The sequence below is a fragment of the Lontra canadensis genome, unplaced genomic scaffold, assembly GCF_010015895.1.
Source record: "Lontra canadensis isolate GAN:19392208 unplaced genomic scaffold, GSC_riverotter_1.0 scaffold59, whole genome shotgun sequence".
In the NCBI taxonomy this organism is placed as follows: Eukaryota; Metazoa; Chordata; class Mammalia; order Carnivora; family Mustelidae; genus Lontra; species Lontra canadensis.
Window position 1 is genome coordinate 5,906,296 of NW_022631053.1, and position 19,857 is coordinate 5,926,152.

At 37.2% G+C, this 19,857-nt stretch overlaps 1 protein-coding gene across 4 annotated transcripts in view; it reads right to left on the reverse strand.

Moving 5' to 3' along the window:
- CUNH12orf54 (chromosome unknown C12orf54 homolog) overlaps nucleotides 1-13,596 on the reverse strand; it is a 38,440-nt gene extending 24,844 nt beyond the window's left edge. For 2 of the 4 annotated variants that reach the window (XM_032876553.1, XM_032876550.1), the window contains exons 1-4: nucleotides 13,514-13,596; nucleotides 12,805-12,917; nucleotides 7,177-7,207; nucleotides 6,652-6,690 (exon numbers count right to left, since the gene is read on the reverse strand). In XM_032876553.1, coding sequence (XP_032732444.1) covers nucleotides 6,652-6,690; nucleotides 7,177-7,207; nucleotides 12,805-12,860 — 126 coding nt within the window. In that variant the 5' untranslated portion in view covers nucleotides 12,861-12,917; nucleotides 13,514-13,596. Of the gene's footprint in view, nucleotides 1-6,651; nucleotides 6,691-7,176; nucleotides 7,208-12,804; nucleotides 12,918-13,401 lie in introns of all 4 variants that reach the window. The other 2 variants (XM_032876551.1, XM_032876552.1) reach the window with 2 other exon arrangements.
- Nucleotides 13,597-19,857: the final 6,261 nt, after the last annotated feature.

Below are 19,857 nucleotides of genomic sequence, written 5' to 3' on the forward strand. Positions count from 1 at the left end.
ATGTCTTGATGATTACAGCTTTATAATACAGCTTGAAATCAGGCAACATGATGCGCCCAGCTTTTTCTTTTTCATCATTTCCTTGGCAATTCAGGGGTCATACAAATTTTAAAATTGTTTGTTCCAGCACTTTGAAAAACATCAATGGTATTTTGATCTGGATTGCTCTAGGCAGCATGGACATTTTAACAATGTTTATTCTTCCAATTCTTAAGCATAGAATGCTTTTCCATCTTTTTGTGTCTTCTTCAATTTCTTTCATAAGTGTTCTGTAGTTTCTAGAGTATATCCTTTGCCTCTTTTGTTAGATTTATTCCAAAGTGTCTTAGAGTTTTTGGTGCTATTGTAAATGGAATCAATTCCCTAATTTCTCTTTCTATAGTCCCATTTTTAGTGTATAGGAAAGCAGCTGATTTCTGTGCATTGCTTTTGTATCCTGCCACATTACTGAATTGCTGTATGAGTTCTAGTAATTTGGGGATGAAGTCTTTTGGGTTTTCCACAAAAAGTCTCATGTCATCTGCAAAGAGAGAGAGTTTGACTTCTTCTTTGCCAATTTGAATACCTTTTATTTCTTTTTGTTGTCTGATTGCTGTTTCTAGGACTTCTAGTACTATGTTGAACAGTAGTGGTGAGGTTGGGCATCCTTGTCATGTTGCTGATCTTAAGGGAAAGGCTCTCAGCTTTTTCCCATTGAGAATGATATTCACTGTTGGCTTTTCATAGATGGTTTTTATGAAGTTGAAGAATGTTCCCTCTATCCCTACACTCTGAAGAGTTTTAATTGGGAAGGGATGCTGTATTTTGTCAAATGCTTTCTCTGCAACAATTCAGAGGACCATACTGTTCTTGTCTCTTCTCTTAATGTGTTTTATCACACTGATTGATTTGCGAATGTTGAACCCCCCTTGCATTCCAGGGATAAATCCCACCTAGTTGTGAGAATAATATTTTTAATGTACTGCTGGATCCTATTAGCTAGGATCTTGTTGAGAATTTTGGCATGTATATTAATCAGGGGTATTGGTCTGAAATTCTTTTTGTTGGGGTCTTTGCCTGGTTTTAGGATCAAGGTAATTCTGGTCTCATAGAGTCTGGAAGTTTTCCTTTTGTTTCAGTTTTTTGAAACAGCTTCAGGAGAATAGGTAGTATTTCTTCTTCTTTGAATGTCTGGTAGAATTCCCCAGGGACTCCATCAGATTGTAGACTCTTGTTTTTTAGGAGGTTTTTGATCACTGCTTCAATCTTGTTACTGGTTATTAGTCTATTTAGGTGGTCAGTTTCTTCCTGTTTCAGTCTTGGTAGTTTATAGTTTTCTAGGAAGGCATTAATTTCTTCCAGGTTGCTTAATTTATTGACATATAGTTGTTGATAATAATTTCTAATGATTGTTTCTGTGTCCTTGGTGTTAGTCATGATCTCTCTCCTTTTATTCATAATTTTATTAATTTGGGTCCTTTCTCTTTTCTTTTGGATAAGTCTGGCCATTGGTTTATTGATCTTATTAATTCTTTCAAAGAACTAGCTTCTAGTTTCATTGATGTGTTCTACTGTATTTCTGGTTTCTAATTCATTGATCTCTGTTCTAATCTTAATTATTTCTCTTCTTATGCATGGCTTAGGCTTTATTTGTTGTTCTTTCTCCAGTTATTTAAGGTGTAAAGTTAATTTGTGTATTCAGGATTTTTGCATTTATTTGAGTGAGGCTTGGATGGCTACATTCCCCATAGGTTTTGGACCAGCATGTTTTTGTTCTCATTGGTTTCCATGAATTAAGTTCTTCTTTCATTTCCTGGTTGACCCAAACTTTCTTGAGCAGGATGGTCTTTAGTTTCCAAGTGTTTGAATTTCTTCCAAATATTTTCTTGTGATTGAGTTCTACTTTCAAAGCATTATGATCTGAGAATATTCAGGGAATAATCTCAGTCTTTTGGTGTCAGTTGAGACATGATTTGTGACCCAGTATGTGGTCTCTTCTGTAGAAAGCTCCATGTGCACTTAAGAGGAATGAGTATTCTGTTGTTTTAGGATGGAATGTTTTGTATATATCTATGAGGTACATATGGTCCAGTGTGCCATTCAAAGCTCCTGTTTCTTTGTTGATTTTCTGCTTGGATGATCTGTCTGTTGCTGAGAGTGGAGTGTTGAGGTCTCCTACTATTAATGTATTATCAGTATGTCTATTTTGGTTAACAGTTGGCTTATGTAGTTGGCTGCTCCCGTGTTGGGGGCATAGATATTTATAGTTGTTTGATCCTCTTATTGGATAGACCCTTTAAAAATGATATAGTATTGTTATGTATCTCTAACTACGGTCTTTAGCTTAAAATTTAATTTGTCTGATATGATAATTGATACCTCAGCTTTCGTTTGCAGTGTATTTGCATGAAAAGTGGTTCTCCATTCCTTCACTTTAAGCCTGGCTGTATCTTTAGGTTCAAAGTGAATCTCTTGTAGACAGCATATGGATGGGTCCTGTCTTTTTATCCAGTCTGCAACCCTGTGCTGCTTTATGGGAGCATTTAGGCCATTCATGTTGAGAGTCATTATTTAAAGATAAGATTTTATTGTCATCATGTTGCCTATGAAGTCCTTGTTTCTATAGTCTCTTTAAATTTCTGATCTATATCACTCTTGGAGTCTTTCTCCTTTTATAGAACCCCCCTTAATATTTCTTTCAGGGCCAGCTTGGTGGTCACATAGTCTTTCAGTTTATGCTGGTTTTTGCAGCTCTTTTCTCTCCATCCATTCTGAATGACAGCCTTGCTGGATAAAGTATCCTTGGCTGCATGTTCTTCTCATTTAGTATCCTGACTATGTCTTTCCAGCCCTTTCTGGCTTGTCAAGTCTCTGTGCACAGGTTTGATGCTATTCTGATGTTCCTTCTTCTGTGTGTAAGAAATCTCTTACACTTCACTGCTTTCAAAATTGTTTCCTTGGATCTAAGATTTGCAAACTGTACTATTCTATGTCATGGCATCAGTCTGTTCTCATTGATCTTGGGAGGGCTTGTCTCTGCCTCTTGGACATGAATGCTTATTTCATTCCCCAGATTAGGGAAGTTCTCAACTACAGATTTGCTCAAATATATCTTCTAGATCTCTCTCTCTCCAGCCCCTCAGGGATCCCAATAATTCTGATATTGGAATGATTCGTTGAGTGACTAATCTCTCTCAGTTTGATTCCTTGGTTTTAATTTGTTTTTCCCATGCTGCCTTGGTTTCCTTCTTTTCCATCATCTTATCCTCTGGCTCACTAATTTGTTCTTCTGCTTCATTTACCCTGGAAGTCAGAGTATCCAGTTTAGACTGCATTTCGTTCATAGCATTTTTAAGTTCAGCCTGATTAGATCTCGTTTCTGCCCTTAGAGATTCTATATTGTCAATAATACTCTTCTCAAGCCTAGATATTGCCTTGATAATTGTTACTCTGAAGTCTATTTCTGATATCTTGGTTATATCCATACCCATTAGTTCTGTGGCAGAGGCCATATTCTCTGATACTTTCCCTTGTTAGGGGTTCCTCCTCTTAGTCATTCTGTTGAGGGGTAGTTGAAGGAATGTACAGAGTCCAAATTATTGACCACAACCCAAGCAAGATATACCTGTTTTATAGGGACCTTAAGGTTGTCAGCCTCTTGTTCTTCCAGCCTGTCTTCTAGGGGAGCGGCCTGTTGTGCTATTATTTAGGCAACTCGGTTTGGGCAGGGTTGCCCTGCCCCCTGTGGGGGGGATGGTCTCAGTGAAAACCAGGTTTTTTGGGCTTTTGTTCTCTGGTGGCTTTCCCTGGTGGCTTTCCATGTCTCTTCCAAGAGTCAAAGCAGAAGTGACCATATCAAAACCTCTATCTCAGAATAGAGAGATTGCCTTCTGCTCTTCACTGAGCTCTCCAGGCCACACTGTCTCCGTTTCTGACTGTGCTGCCAAAAACTGCATTGTCCTAGGTTGTACACCCCACAGAAGCACTCCCAGCCCTTGCTTCTGGGGCTGGGCATATCTTTGCCCTTTGTGCTTCTAAAACCACAAGCTGACCCCCCCTCCTTTTGCTCACAACCCCCATAGCTTCAGGTTTCAGTCTGGGGGGCTGCCCTAAAGTCCTTTCCCTGCTGCTACTGGTCTGCAAGTCTGTGCATGGTCCCCAGCACGGGAAGCTTTTGCCTTCCCAGAGCAAGATCATGGAGGCTCCCTCCCCCTTCCATTTATCTTCTGATATCTGCCCGCAGAATCATGGCTCCCTGCTTCATACCTTGAGACCAACTGCTGGAGATACTCCCTTTGTAGAGCTCCAGATATATCTTCTTACATCTCAGGCTGATTCATGGGTGTTTAGAATGGTCTGGTAGATATACAGCTCAATTCAGGGGACTGGTTGAAATAGGATCCCCTACTCCTCTGCCATTTTTTCCTTCTTCCCTCTAAGGAATTTCTTATCCTACCCATTTTAATTAGGAAGATTACTTTCTTCTGTAGAACTTATAGGAAGAGTAATTGAAAAATCACAGTGAATAAAGAAGTTGATCACATTACTCATTTCATATAATATTGTTCAGTGGGAGCTTGCAGGAGAGGCTGTGGAGACTTTTACTTGTTTTAACAGAAAATCCAGAGTCGTTAATTTAATAGTCTTTTCTTGCTTGGCCCCGTAGGGAAACTTATGTTATAGGTTCAGAGGGATCAACCCCCTATCTAAGAGTTTAAGTGTACATGAAACTGAATTGTTAAGATTGGGAAGTTGAAGTAGTTGATATTTTTGGGAAGTCATCAGAAACTCCAAATAATGTCTGTGTAGTCTATGAACATTCACAACAGCTTGCTCTGGCTATCTATTGGCATAGTTAGCTTCTCCCCTGACATAGCATTCAAATGTAAAGTGAAGTCTGGCATTTTCATGTTTGAGAATTTGACACCTTATTATTTTTGTATAGCTGGGAAACCAAGGACATTTTGTGAAAATGGAAAGAACATCAGTTTTTATATAATGAAAAAAAGCTACTCTCAAATTCATTAAATTTAAATCTGTTGTAAAGCAATTTCAAAATCCAGGCTGAATAATGTAGATTCTGAGACTTACTGCTCATGGCATTGCTTTAGTTAGAAAACCAAAGGCAGCACATTTACATTGGTGACCTAAGGGACCTTTTTTAAAATTTTCAACTCATAGTTGTCAGATTCCAAAACACACTCTTAATTGGACTCAACAATTTAATTTATTATCAAACATTTGATTTAATGAAGAAGGCTGTTTTTGACTGGATATCTTTAATTAAATAAATTTAAATGATTTAATCTCATGTCACTGAAGTGAGATTCAGTTATTTTTTTTCTAACCACAAAAATGGCAATTATTCTTTACATCCAAAGTACAGAATCATATTCTTTTGCTTCTCAACACTTTAGAAGTCTTCAATGAAAAACAGGTTTGAGTCTCTCAAATCTAATAAATTTGAAGAATAGGAAAGCTCCAGGCATAGTTTTCTACTTGTTAGCCATTATTCTCAGTTAAACTACTGTCAATAAATTTGGGAATGTCTAGGAAATTTCAAAGCATTAAAAATTTTTTATTAGCAACCTCTGATCCCATGGAATGAATCTGGTATTTGTACTCCTCCAGAATCTTTGTTAAAATACTTTAAAGAAATTCACAACAGAGAAATGCCTTAGTAATAAAACAATTTCCTATTATAAGTAATTCAAAGCAGAATGCTGTCCAAAATATTGAAGTTATGTTGAAATTATATCTGAATGACAGTCCAATTTTGATGTCTTTTAGTGTCTTGATATAGACCTGCTGGCCATAGCCAATGGGAGGGAGAAAACTATCCTCGTCTGTGCTAATGACAAAAATCCCAATCACCTTCCAGATAAGACCTTTAGGAGCAATGGGACCACTTAACATGTTACTCTGTGAAACTCACTAGTAATTATATGAAAATTAATCATTGTTAATGGATTTAATTTTGCATTTAAATAGATAAAACTAAACATCTCTACTCTTCAGGTTGAGTCATTTATTTTTTGAGAGGTTTGTTTTTAAGCAAATTCATTCTTGGAGGGGCCAAATGTTTCAGAAAATTATTTTTATGAAATAGGATTTAAGGGCCACAGTGAAGTATTTGTTACACAATTTGAGTAGCTCTAAAGGTAAAATAACTTTCTTTTGGATCAGAAATGGAATTAAGATCTTTAATTTTCATAACAAAATTGTAACTTTGTCTTCTTCTCATCCAAGACTTAAAATATATGTATTTCTCAAGTGAGTATGGATTTTTTGTTAGTGGATGAGATTTATTCTTTTTATTATTTATTTATTTATATTGCATTATGTTAGTCACCATACAGCTCATCATTAGTTTTTGATGTAGTGTTCCATGATTTATAGTTCTTATTAAAAGGCTGGCAGAGAAAACATATTTGAGAGGGATTATCTAAATGGACAGGTGAATATCTAGAAAGTGCCAAGGTGCACAAAGATGAGTTTCTGAGGATTTGGGATTGGGTGAGTAATAGAACAAGACAGGAGAGAGCATAGGAATCCTTCACTATCAATCAGCAATTACTCAAGGGGAAAAGAAGAAGTTTGCTCCTTTCTTAAGTCATCTCTCCCTTCTCCCACTTCTCACCATGCTGTCAAAGATGACCCCTTCATACTCACTTGGTCCCACAGGGCTTCAGTGATTATTAGCTGTATTTCCTGTTGAAATAAGAGACACATTTTGGGAACATTACTCTAACTCTCCCAGAATTTGAATAGATACATCATGAAACTGATGGACTATAGGATATTTTTTTGAATGGAGATGGACACTTCAAGTCACCCTATTTTTCAGACAGTCCAAAGTCTCCTTTAGCCCTATTGAGTCCTTTTTAGGCTGTATCTCTTGTCATCTCTTGACCTAGCTGGTGGGTGACAGAGATGCATATTTTACCCTTATGAATACCCACATAGGCTGCCTTCCCATGGAGTTATCTAGTATAGTAGTAGCATTGAAAATATTACCTAGTCTTGGTAGACTGTGATCCACCAGTTGTAGTTCAGATCCCTGAACTACAGTGTCCAAGTCCTCCAAGATATGGTCCTTACTAGGCAGCTTTCTGCCTCCTGAGTGCAGTCCCTTCTCCATTTTCCTTAGAAACCAGGAGCCCCAAAGCAAACTGTCTATTTGGAATTCTTACCCACCTTTGGTCTCATTGTGTCATCAGTGGATTTTCTGGAAGGAAAGAATGACATAAATCTGATCAGGCACTGGGTAGGTGCTGTCAGCAAGACAGCAGAAAAGGAGATTCCAAGTCCTCATACCCTCCACACAAACATTAATTTTGATAACCATCATGGATGGGAATACCTCTGTGGCAAACCAGGAGTCCATGAAAAGATTCCAGCACCTCACTGGAGCAAAATGTCCATAAATAGATGCCTTGAAGAGGGTAAGAAAAACAGCTTCACTTTACTCATGTCACCCCTCCCCAAGGGCAGTGGAACTCAGTGCCAGGAGAGATCATCTCAGCCTGTGATTTCTCCCAGGGGGAAAGTGAAAGTGGAATGAGCATCCTGTTTCCCCAGCCTTGTGAGACATTGCCCAAGAAGCCAACTTCTGTTTCAACCCATCCAGGTCACCGAGGTGATCAGCATAGCTAAATATTTTGGGGGGATATGGGGAAAAAGAAAGGGAGTGGGCATCACAGAAGCCATCATGTGGATCTCAAAAACCAGCTACAGATCCTACTAGGTGGTTTGTGGACTCTACCAAGAGACCCATCCATGAACGCTATGGGACTCCTTACCTGCATGTACCCCTAACCCCTCAACTGGGTGACAAATGCCCCTAACACTCTGTATATATCCTGAAGTGATGCATACAAGCTTCTGCAGATGGCAGGTACAAGCATCTGCACAGTGTGTAGATATCAGCAGCTAGCTCAATTATGTAAGAATGAGAGAAGGCATATAATTTTAAATGTTCCAGGGCACCATCTTGGAGAAAATAAACAGGAGGCTCTCAGTACCCAGACTGACTTTATGGGATCAAGAGCAGACACAAAATCCTAAATGCTCCTGCAGAGGGAACAAGAACATAGGGGTGAGTACATCCATAAAAAAGGCCTGAGAAACCCCCCACATTTTTAGCTGGGCTGATTGGAGAAGGTCTTTCACTCTCAAAGCTAGTCAGTAAAGATTAACAGTGGGGACCTCTTCTTTGAATGCAAAGATAACGATGGAAGAATTCAGGGAACATGAAGAATCAAGGAAATAAAGCTCCAGTGGTGGGCCCCAAAGAAATGGAAATCTAGGAATTGCTTGGAAAATGATTCAAAATAATCATATTAAGGAAGCTCAGTGAACTACAAGAGGGCACAGACAACTAGTGGAAATCAGGAAAGCAATACATAAACAAAAAGAAAAGTTTAAGAAAGAGATGATAAGCATAAAAAAAGAACCCAGCAATTTCTGGAGCTGAAGAATACAGTGACTTCACTAAAGAATTCAATAAAGAGCTTCAACAGCAGACTCAAGCATAAGAGAGAATCATTGAGCTTGAAGACAGATAATTTGAAATTCAAATTCAAACAGGAACAAAAAGAAAAAACAACTCAAAAGAGTGAAGAAAACCAATTCAAAAGAGTGAAGAAGTAACTTACAGAACACCATCAAATGACACAATATAGACATTTTGAGAACCTCAGAAGAAACAAGGAAAGAGAAAAGGACAGAGAACTTATTTAATAAAATAATGCCAGAGAAATCCCTAAATCCAGGAAAGGAAATAAACATCCTGATTCATGGTGCTCAAAAATTTCAAAGAGGCTGAAATTGAGAGGTCTTCACTGAGACATTATATTCAAATTGTCTAAAGGCAAAGGCAAAAAGAATATGGAAAGCAGCAAGGAAAAATGAAATGCTACATACAAGGCTACTTCCAAAAGACAATAAGCTGCCTTCTCAGCAGACACCTTGCATGCCAGGAGGGAGTAGGATGAACTAGCCAAAGTATTAAAAGAAAAAATCTGCTAACCAAGAATATTTTACCTGGCAAAACTATCCTTCAGAAATGAATGAAAGGTAGACTTTCCCAGACAGATAAAAGCTAAGCAAGTTCATCACCACTAGACTTGGTGTACAATATATGCTAAAGGGATTTCATCAAGTTGAAATGAAAGGATGTGAATTAGCAGAATGAAAAGTGTAACTCTCCTGGGAAAAGGTAAGTATATAGTCTAATTCAGAATATTTCAGTACTGTAATGGTGGTGCTTCAGTCATTTTTAATGCCAGTATAAAAGTTAAAACCCAATAGTACTAAAAGTAACTGTAGCTATGATAATTTTTTAATGGATACACATTACAAAAAGATGTATATATCGAGGCATCTGGCTGGCTCAGTTGGTAGAGCATGTGACTCTTGGTCTTGGGCATCATAATTGCTGATTTCAAGCTATATTACAAAGGTATAGTTATCAAACATTATGGTATTGTCATGTAAACAGAAACATAAACCAGTGTAATATAGTGGAGAGACCAGAAATTAATACACATATATACAGTAAACTAATCTTTGACTAGGGAACTAAGGATACAAAATGGAAAAAAGATGTTTTTTTTTTTTTTTCAAAAAAACTGTGTTGAGGAAACAGGATATCCAAATGCAAAAGAATGAAATTGAACTTTTATAACATGCATAAAAATCAAACCAGCATTGATTAAAGACTTAAAGACCTCACATTGTAAAGCTCCTAGAAGAAAACAAAGGGAAAAGCTCCTTGACATTATTTTTAGCGATTTTTTTTGGATATGGCACCATAAGTCCTGGCAACAAAAACAAAAATAAAAAAGTGGGACTATATCAAACTAATAACTTTCTGCACAACAACAAAAAAAAATCAAGAAAACGAAAAGGCAACCTCTGAAATGAGAGAAAATACTTGCAAACCATACATTTGATAAGGGGCTAATATCCAAAATATGTAAGGAACTCATATAACTCAATATCAAAAAAGCAAATAATCCATTTGAAAAATGGGCAAAAGACCTGAATAGACATTGTTTCAAAGAAGACATACAAATAGCCAACAGGCACATGAAAAGTGCTCAACTTCATTAATCATCAGGGAAATGCAAATCAAAACCATAATGAGAATGGTCATACATGTTAGAATTATTATCAAAAAGACAAATAACAAGTGTTCATAAAGTTGTAGAGAAAAGGGAACACTTGAGATGGGAATTTGTTGATCACTTAGATCAACATTTGTTGAGGGGAATGTAAATTAGTATAGCCACAGTGGAAAACATTATGGAGGTTCCTCAAAAAATTAAATAGAGCCGCCATATGAGCTAGCAATTCTACTTCTTAATATTTATCCAAAGAAAATGAAAACACTAACTTGAAAAGATACATGCACTTCCATGTTCATTGTAGCATTATTTACAGTAGTCAAGATATGGAAACAACCTAAGTGTCCATCAGTGGATGAATGGGTAATGAAAATGTGATCTATATTGATATAGATATCTATAAACTATATAACTCTATACAATGGAATATTATTCAGTCAAAAAAGAAGGAAATATGGCATTTGTGACATGGATAGAACTTGAAGGCATTATGATACATGAAATAAGTCAGAAAAAGACAGATACCAACTAATGAATCGTTGAATAGTATATTAGAAACTAATGATGTACTATATGTTGCCTAATTGAACTTAATTAAAAAAAGACAAACCATATGATCTCATTAATCTGTGAAATCTCTCCCACCCACAAAAAAACCCCAAAACTGAATTCATAGAAATAGAGAACAGATTGGTGACTGCTAGAGTGGAGGAAGATGGTGGGTGAAATGGGTTAAGGGGCCAAAAGGTACAAAGTTCCAGTTATAAAATAAGTTGTGGGGATATAATGTACAGCATAGTGACTATGGTTAATAATAATGTACTGCATATTTGAAAGTTACTGAGAGAGTAGATCTTAAAATTTCTCATCACAAGGAAAAAACGTAACTCTGTATAGTGACATATTAATTAGACATATTGTGGCAGTTCTTTCATAGTATATAAAATATCAAATCATTTTTTGTACACATGAAACCAATATAATGTTATGTTGATTATACCTCAATTTTGAAAAAAGATATCAAGTGTTGGTGAAGATATAGACAAAGAGGAACCTTGGTATACTGTTGGTGGGAATGTAAATTGGTACAGACATTATGGTTAACAGTATTAAAAATTTTTAAATGGAATTACCATGTGAGCCAGCAGTTCCACTATTGGGTATATATACATGAGAAATGAAATTATTGTTCTTTAATAGGTACCTATACTTCTATGTTCATTGCAGCCTTATTTATAGTAGCTAAGATATGGAAACAACATATTGTTTATGATAGATGAATGATTAAAAAGTGTATCATATAAATACAGTCAAATATTATCTTGCCTTGAAAAACAAGGAAATTCTGTCATTTATGACAACACTGGTGGACCTGGAGGACATTATGCTAAGGGAAATAAGGCAGACTGAGAAAGACAAGTTTTATGTAATCTATATTATATGTGGAATCTAAAATTGTTAAACTCATAGAAATAGAGGGTAGATGGTTGTTATCTGGGGCCTGGGTGAGAGGGAAATGAAGAAATGTTGGTTAAGGGGTACAAAGTTTCATAATGCAAGATTAGTAAATTCCGGAGATCACTAATGTATAGCATATTTCCTATAGATAACAATACTGTACTGTATATTTGAGGGTAGTTTGGGATTGGATTGTATGAAAGCCTTTGTAACTGTAAAGTTCATTTTAAATATTACTTAATTACTATTACTAATTATATATTATTTATTATACTATTTACTATACTGCTATGTTTATATATTAATAAATATTAACATTGTAATCACATAATTATATAATTATAATATTATGTTAATATTAATATAATAACGATCATATAATAGTTATCACTATTTTTCAGTGTCTTGCTCACTGCCACTGACAAAACATCTATTTGTCAGCAGACAAATCAGGTCTCTGTTGTTTATGTGCTTTCTTCATATATTTCTCATAGACTCCAATATCTACTCATTATTTTCCCCTTATAGTCCTGCATCTGTCTGCAAGAGACTTCATACTCTTAGAACAGGTTTCCATCTTCCTGCAGGTTTCAGGCTGCTCAGTTTCTCACTGGCTCTCAAGAGGTCTATTTAACTATTCTGAGCAATTTAATCAAAGCTAGGCAGCTTAGAAACCTTGAAGATACTTTGATTCTCTTCCTGAACTCCTACAAACTCTTATCTCAAAACATCTGCATACTTCAAAAGCTCAAGCCAAGTCCTAATTCCTTTCTGAAGCTTTCTTGAGCCATAAGCTCACTGCAGGCCTCCTTCCTTCCAACTTTATGGATAACATTGCCTGGCTCTCATACTCAGTTTCATGGGGGTAGATTCTAGCCCTCCTCTCCACCCTAGTCCAAGGGAAGCATAGTTTTGAATGGCTGGCCTTGATTTACACTATAGAGAGGTAAGGACTTCTAGCAAAAGTTTATCCTGGGATAAATAAATATCTGTAGGTTGTATACCCAACTAACTCCTAGAGGTATTTCAGATTGATTCCCACCCTCTAAAGTGAAATAACAAAGATCTAATATTCCTTCCATTGAGGAGGTGGGGAAGAGAGAGGACACACAAAAGTCCCCACCCTACTCTATCAGGAAATAGGTACAGCCAGAAGGGGGATGGAAGAGAGGTGACCCTAGTTTGTGTCCCATACAGCATATATAAAGACTTTTGAAGTTCATCATTAGCTCTTTACCTATTCTGCTGCCTAGAGGTCCTTTGTTCTTGATCTTGGAAGATATGCTGTGCCATTTGTCCTTGAACAGAAACCAGAAACTCTGGAGCCGAAGATGGAAATAGCTCTAGGCCCTGGGAAGGCACAAATGATAGGGGGAAGAGGACAGGTTTATAGTGAGAAAAGAAGTGTTTACTTACTAGAGAATACCAGGACAGAGGTCTCCATAGTTCCTTAAGCATCTGTGTTTTGAATGGGTCAATGTGTGTGTGTTTGTGTGTGTGTGTGTGTGTGTGTGTGTAAAGAAAGATAAGGGTGAGAGTAAGGAAGTATAGAAGTATAGCCCCATGTAAGTCTCTATCCTTTTTTTCATAAAAACAGAAATTCCAATGAGAAAGTAGGTGAAGAAAGAGAAACAACGTGAGTAAAAAAATAATAGCTGAAAAAAAATAATAGCTGGCTGAGATTGGGGTTACCCCACAGTCAAAATCTTCATGGTCAACTAAGGGTAGCACTATAGGCTAGAAGTCTATCAGCTCCAGCCTTCAAGTGCTTTGAGGGAAACCTCATAGTTGATAGTATCAAAAAGACATGGGGCTGAGAGGCTAAAGAAGTGACCTAGACAAGAGTTAAACCTTCCTCTGAAAATTTGCCTCCCAGCTTCACCCTCCCATCCTTCCCCAGCTCCAAACCCAAGTCAGAACTAGCCCAGTTATGCCCAGAAAGTTACCCAGCTGGGCTTCCCAAGTTGTAATTCACCCCACCCTTTTCCCCCTAGAATTTCTCCTCTTTGAGCCCCATCTCATAACAACCCCATCTCATCTGCTCTCATCTACCTTGCTCTTATCAACTCTCTGTGACTTCAGCTGTGACATCATAGATCTGAGACAGTGGGCTCTCCCCTCCCACCCTCAGCCCAGGCTCCATTCAGTCCAAATGATGATAAAATAATGAGATAATATTATTAAATTTGAGTTTTGTAAGATTTTTTTGCTGTTTCATTGTCTTCCACTCATTGTATTAAACATCCAGTGCTTCTGAGAGACAGTAGGAATGGGCTTAGAGGAATCCACCTTTAACTTTGAATTTCAAAACAAGGTCTGAAAAATTTGGCTTTCAGTTTCTTTTTTTTTTTTTTTTAAAGATTTTATTTATTTATTTGACAGTCAGAGATCACAAGTAGGCAGAGAAGCAGGCAGAGAGAGAGGGGGAAGCAGGATTCCTGCTAAACAGAGTGTCTGATGCGGGGCTCGATCCCAGGACCCTGGGATCATGACCTGAGCCAAAGGCAGAGGCTTTAACCCACTGAGCCATCCAGGCACCCCTGCCTTTCAGTTTCTTAAAAAAAACTTTTTAAAATTCCAGTATACTTATATACAGTGTTATATTAGTTTCAGCTGTACAATATAGTGATTCAGCAATTCTATACATTACTCAGTGCTCATCAAGGTAAGTGTACTCTTAAACTTCTTCACCTATTTCACCCTTTCCCCTGCCACTTCCCCTCAGGCAACCACTAGTTTGTTCTCTATGTTTAAGAGATTTTTTTTTTGCCTCTCTTTTGTTTGTTCATTTGTTTTATTTCTTGAATTTCACATGAGTGAAATCATATGGTGTTTGTCCTTGTCTGACTTATTTCACTTAGCATAATTCCGTCTGGATGCATCCATGTTGTTATTAATGGCAAGATTTCATTCTTTTTATTGCTGAGTAATATTCCATTGTTTATATATACACCACCTCTTCTTTATCCATTCTTCTATCGATGGACACTTAGGTTGCTCCCATATCTTGGCTATTATAAATAATGCTGCAATAAACATGTGGATACATGTATCACTAAGTTAGTGTTTTCATTTTGGAATCCTTGTATACCTTGTGCCCTCAGGCAGCGCCACTGGGAGGCAACAGCTGGAAGCTTGTGCTTGGTTTCTCCTGGATTTTGCCACATCATGTTTTTCCCTTTGCTGATTTTGATTTTTATCCTAACACTGTAATAAACTATAACCATAATTAGGACAGCTTCCAAGTCCTGTGAGTCTTTCTGGTAAGTCATCAAGCCTGAGGGTACTCTTGGGATTCCCAGCATAATGTCCCAAATCTCAGCAGCTTAAAATGGAAAGGTTTGTTTTTTGTTCACATTACATGTCCTTTCTTGGTGTGGGGGAGCTTATGAGAAGGGCTATGCTCTATATCATCATCACTTGGGTCATCAGGCTAAGGGAGTTTCTTCTTCATGCTTCAGCAATTTCTAACATAGGAATACAAAAACATGATGAATCATGCCTGTTTTAAAAAACACTTTCCTTAAACTGACACATAACTTCCACTCATACTTCATTGGCCCAGATAAGACATATAGGCACTCTTAGCTTTGAGGTAGCTTAGAACAGTTCTCTCCCATCATCAGGTCAGACAGAGAACTGGAGTATCAGTGAATAGCATTGCTAATTACCTCAGCATCTACAAGCTCTGAAAGTCCTGGCTTGAGACATCTTCCATTTAGAACAGGATCTGTTATGCAGAGAAAAAAATTACAAGAAGTATAAGGAAACTAGAGAAGTACAGTTTCATTACATTCAAGGGACTACAGAAATCAAAGATTGGAGGGATTTGGAGTGGGAGGTTCGGTGAGCCTGGTGGTGGGTATTATGGAGGGCACGTATTGCATGGAGCAGTGGGTGTGGTGCATAAACAATGAATTCTGGTACACTGAAAAGAAATAAAAAAAATAAAATTAAAAAATAAGTAAATGAAAATTAAAAATAAAAATCAAAGAAGAAAGAGGCAGTTCAGATTTGTCAAGAATAAGATTTTGGTGCCTAAACAATGTTCAGTTCCTGAAGAGGAGGATAGATGGAAGCCAGCTTACAGGAAAAGTGGGGTTTAAGAAAATAATTGATGACTAGGAAGTAATGTCAGTATACCTGGACATGTGTTGAAAAGCACAACAGCAAAAATAAGAGAAAAGATTTGATAAGTTCTACTAAACTGCTCAATATCTGTGTTTGAAAACCTAAGTAAAAGATTTACATGTTTTGGTGAAGAAAAAAGTACATGAGTCTGTTCATCCATGCTGAAACATTTCAGTCTACTTTCTAAAATGAGAAGAGAGGTATCACCAGGGTAGGGGTTTTCTAAAAAAAAGCAATGAGGGGGTGCCTGGGTGGCTCAGTGGGTTAAAGCCTCTGCCTTCAGCTCAGATCATGATACTGGGGTCCTGGGATTGAGCCCTGCATCGGGCTCTCTGCTCGGCAGGGAGCCTACTTCCTCCTCTCTCTCTGCCTGCTTCTCTGCCTACTTGTGATCTCGGTCTGTCAAATAAATAAATAAACAAAAATCTTAAAAAAATATATAGACTACATGGGGAGTTAGGAGAAGGCATTTGGGGGAAATTGGAAGGGGAGGTGAACAATGAGAGACTATGGACTCTGAAAAACAATCTGAAGGGTTTGAAGAGGTGGGGGTGGGTGGGAGGTTGGGGGAACCAGGTGGTGGGTATTAGAGAGGGCACGGATTGCATGGAGCACTTCGTGTGGTACAAAAACAATGAATACTGTTATGCTGAAAATAAATAAAAAAATGATTAAAAAAATATATATATAGACTATAAAAAAACAATGAGGTATCTTTGTGGAAAGGATGTATCAGAGATAAAACAATAATGAAGAGCGATCAGTAAGTTGATATAAACATTATTTAGTTGATTTTGTGAATGTTTATTAAGCACCTGCTATGTCTTGAGCACTAGGATGGAAATAGAGCAAAATAGATGGAGGAGATGAGGAGATGGTCCCAGTCCTTGAATGGCCCTTTTGTAGTTAAGCAGTAATGTTTGGGTGAACTATGCAGTAATTGACAATGTTAATCGGGAGGAGGTCAACAGAGTAGTCACTGTTACAATAACAAAGCAGTAGAAAGGATGTGTGAAGGATGTGTGAACAGTTATGGAAAGGAGGAGTCTATTCTGTCCAAACATCCCAATAATAAAATGCCATGGTTGTTAAATTATTTGAGTTATGTGTTTTAAATGTTTATAGTTCAGGATTTTAACTGATGTAATCTCTTTCCTGTAGCAGTCAACTAATATTTTCTAAATCCAGCTAGCTTCTGAACAATTCCAGTGAGTGAGGCTGAAGACAATTTATGCTTGCAATTGGCTATGGTAGATCAAGCTGGAGCTCACTAGGAAAGCCTCAAGGGTATCCCCTCTCCTTTTTGCATTTCTGATACTTTTGCTGAGAAGAAGCTGAAGACAAAGTGGGCATCTGGCCAGTTTCTTCAGAAGTCTTTAAATGAGGGAGGCTAAGATTGTTGCCAAGCAGTTTTTCTTGAGGTTGGACACTGGGGACCTTCTTCCACAAATTTTCCTCAGCTAAGTTTCCTATGATCTGTCAGAGGAGGCAGAAACTGCTGGAACCTGAAGAGACCAGTGTAGTTTGCAGTAACAAGAGCCCGAGATACCTGGCAGAATTTTACTTCCCATTCTTGCCCTGTGGCTAATAATGCTCAATGGGATCACAGTTGCTTCTCCCCAGGATAATATTTTAATGTCATTGTGGATGTAGAGAAAGCCAAACAAAAAGAAGAGTGAAAGCCAGAGAAGGCAGCTGACTGGAGAGGCTCATAGGCTTCTGGGCATTGAGGCCGACTTACCCAACCCACTGGAGAGAAGTCAGATGAACCAAGGGCCTTTCAATATAATTGTCCCTGCCTGAGGCTCTGGAGGCTCAATTTCCTCTAGTTCTCAAAGTGTAGTCCTCAGACCAGAGGCATCATTACTGGCCTGCAGAGCTTAACAAGTCAAATTCTTTTTTTTTTTTTTAATATTTTATTTATTTATTTGACAGACAGAGATCACAAGTAGGCAGAGAGGCAGGCAGGGAGAGAGAGGAAGGGAAGCAGGCTCCCCGCTGAGTAGAGAGCCCGATGTGGAGCTCGATCCCAGGACCCTGGGATCATGACCTGAGCTGAAGGCAGAGGCTTTAACCCACTGAGCCACCCAGGCGCCCCAACAAGTCAAATTCTTGAGCTCCACCCCTGGACCTACTGAATCAGAAGCTCTTGTGGGCTTGGCAGCAATGTGTTTTAACACAATTCAGATGGACTGCAAAGTTTGGTAACCACTGATGTAGGTGGTTTTGTTTTTTTATTTGTTTGTTTAGATTTTTTTTTTTTTTTGTAGGTTTACCAAACGTGCAGTAGGAGGAGGTGAGCTATCTATACGCTATTAGGTCCAGGCAAAAACTGCATTTTTTTGGTATTTGTTTTGTACTGATCTTATGGCTTATTCATCTCTGAGTTCTAGAATGAGACCCTGATTTTCAACTCTCACAGGTTGGTCAGATTCCATTTAATTCTATACTCTTTGGAATGTCCACTATTTGCTGAGGACATGTTAGAGACCACATGAAACAGAAGGTTAACATTAACCTTAATGTGCGATTTAAGAACTACAAACAAAATACCTAGAAACCACCAAGAAGGGAAAGATTTTAATAGTAGACTCAAATCTGAATTTTCAGGATAGCATTAAAGATTCTTTGCAGACTGATTGTCATAATTATGATAATGTATATTCCTTGATTCAAAGATGCACATTTTTTATATTTTAGTGTTTCTGAAATTTGAATGCATCTTATAGTTGATCTGTGTATTTAACATGGTTTATTCTGCTTGAAAAAAATATTAGCAATTAATAGGTGGTTTACCTTTTTCTTTTTCAGCAAATGACAATTTAGAGGCAAATATATTAATAACCCAACATATAATGTGCTACATGTTATGTGCATGTCTCATTTAATTCTCATAACCAAGCTCTGATAGCACACAATTGTCAAATCCATTTTCTAAGCAAGGAAACAGGGTGAATGAGAAGTAGACTGCCCAGAGTTACAAGGCAGGTGAAGAGCAGAGCTGGGATTTGAGTTCAGCTGTTTTAATTCTAGAGTCCATCCTTTTAATCTCAAATATTACATGTTCACAGCTCTCTCCCTTACTAAACTGTTCCTTCTGCCTGGAAGATTTTTTTCTCTTCTGTTCCTAAAACTTGGTAATCTAGACAAAGCAAAGCCAATAGTGTCTTTCCTGTGAAGATTTCCCTGACCATTTGATAAAGAATGTTTATTTTCCTTCTCAGAACTCCCATAGCAGTCTTGTCACACTGTTATAGTATAAATTACTCTGTTGCATTATAGCTGTTAATACAGCTTTCTTTCACACAGTGTAAGTGTCTTAAAGGAAGGGACTCTTACTCATCTTTATAAACCTACAGGACCTGGACAACAAGCCTTATTGGCTGAACTGATTAAATAAGTGTGTTCCTCCTACTTGACTGAGATATAAAGGTTTACAGACTTGGAATATCATTTATTGAGTACAAATTGCTGACATAGTATGAGCTAAGGTCTTTACATTATTTATAAATGTTTTGAGAAGAAATAAGGTGATGTAAAATATTTAAAATAGCCTGTGGCACATGGTAAAGACTCAATCATGTTATTATTTTTATTATTACCATTTTTAACTGCAAAACTCACTAAACTGAGTTGCAAAAAACTCACTGAAATAGTTACTATGATTGTCAAATAGTTTACTTATATATAGCTACATATATATAATTTATAAATTTATAAAATTTATAAATATTATTTATATATAAATTACAAGTTATAAATATATTTATATATAGATGCATGAGTAATTTGTTTATAAATACATTACTTGTATATATAAAATTATTTATAAATTATATATAAATATATATTTCATAATTTTACATAATACATGAAAGAGAAATGCCTGTACTATAGACTTGATTTCAGTGTGTGTTAGTTTTTCTGTATGGTCATGCTCTGGTGCATGCTATTCTGGAACCTCTCAACTCCAGGTTTTCTTATTTACTCCAGTCTTTTTCGACCTCTCTGCCCCCATTCCTGGGAGACTTGAAAGAAAAACCTGGATAACTTTTTCTGGTTATGTCTCTGTTCAGAATTGCTATTCTTCTCATGTTTCTCTGGGATCTTCAACAATTCTGTCTCTACTCCAAGCCATGGCTTGTGTAACATTGCTGTG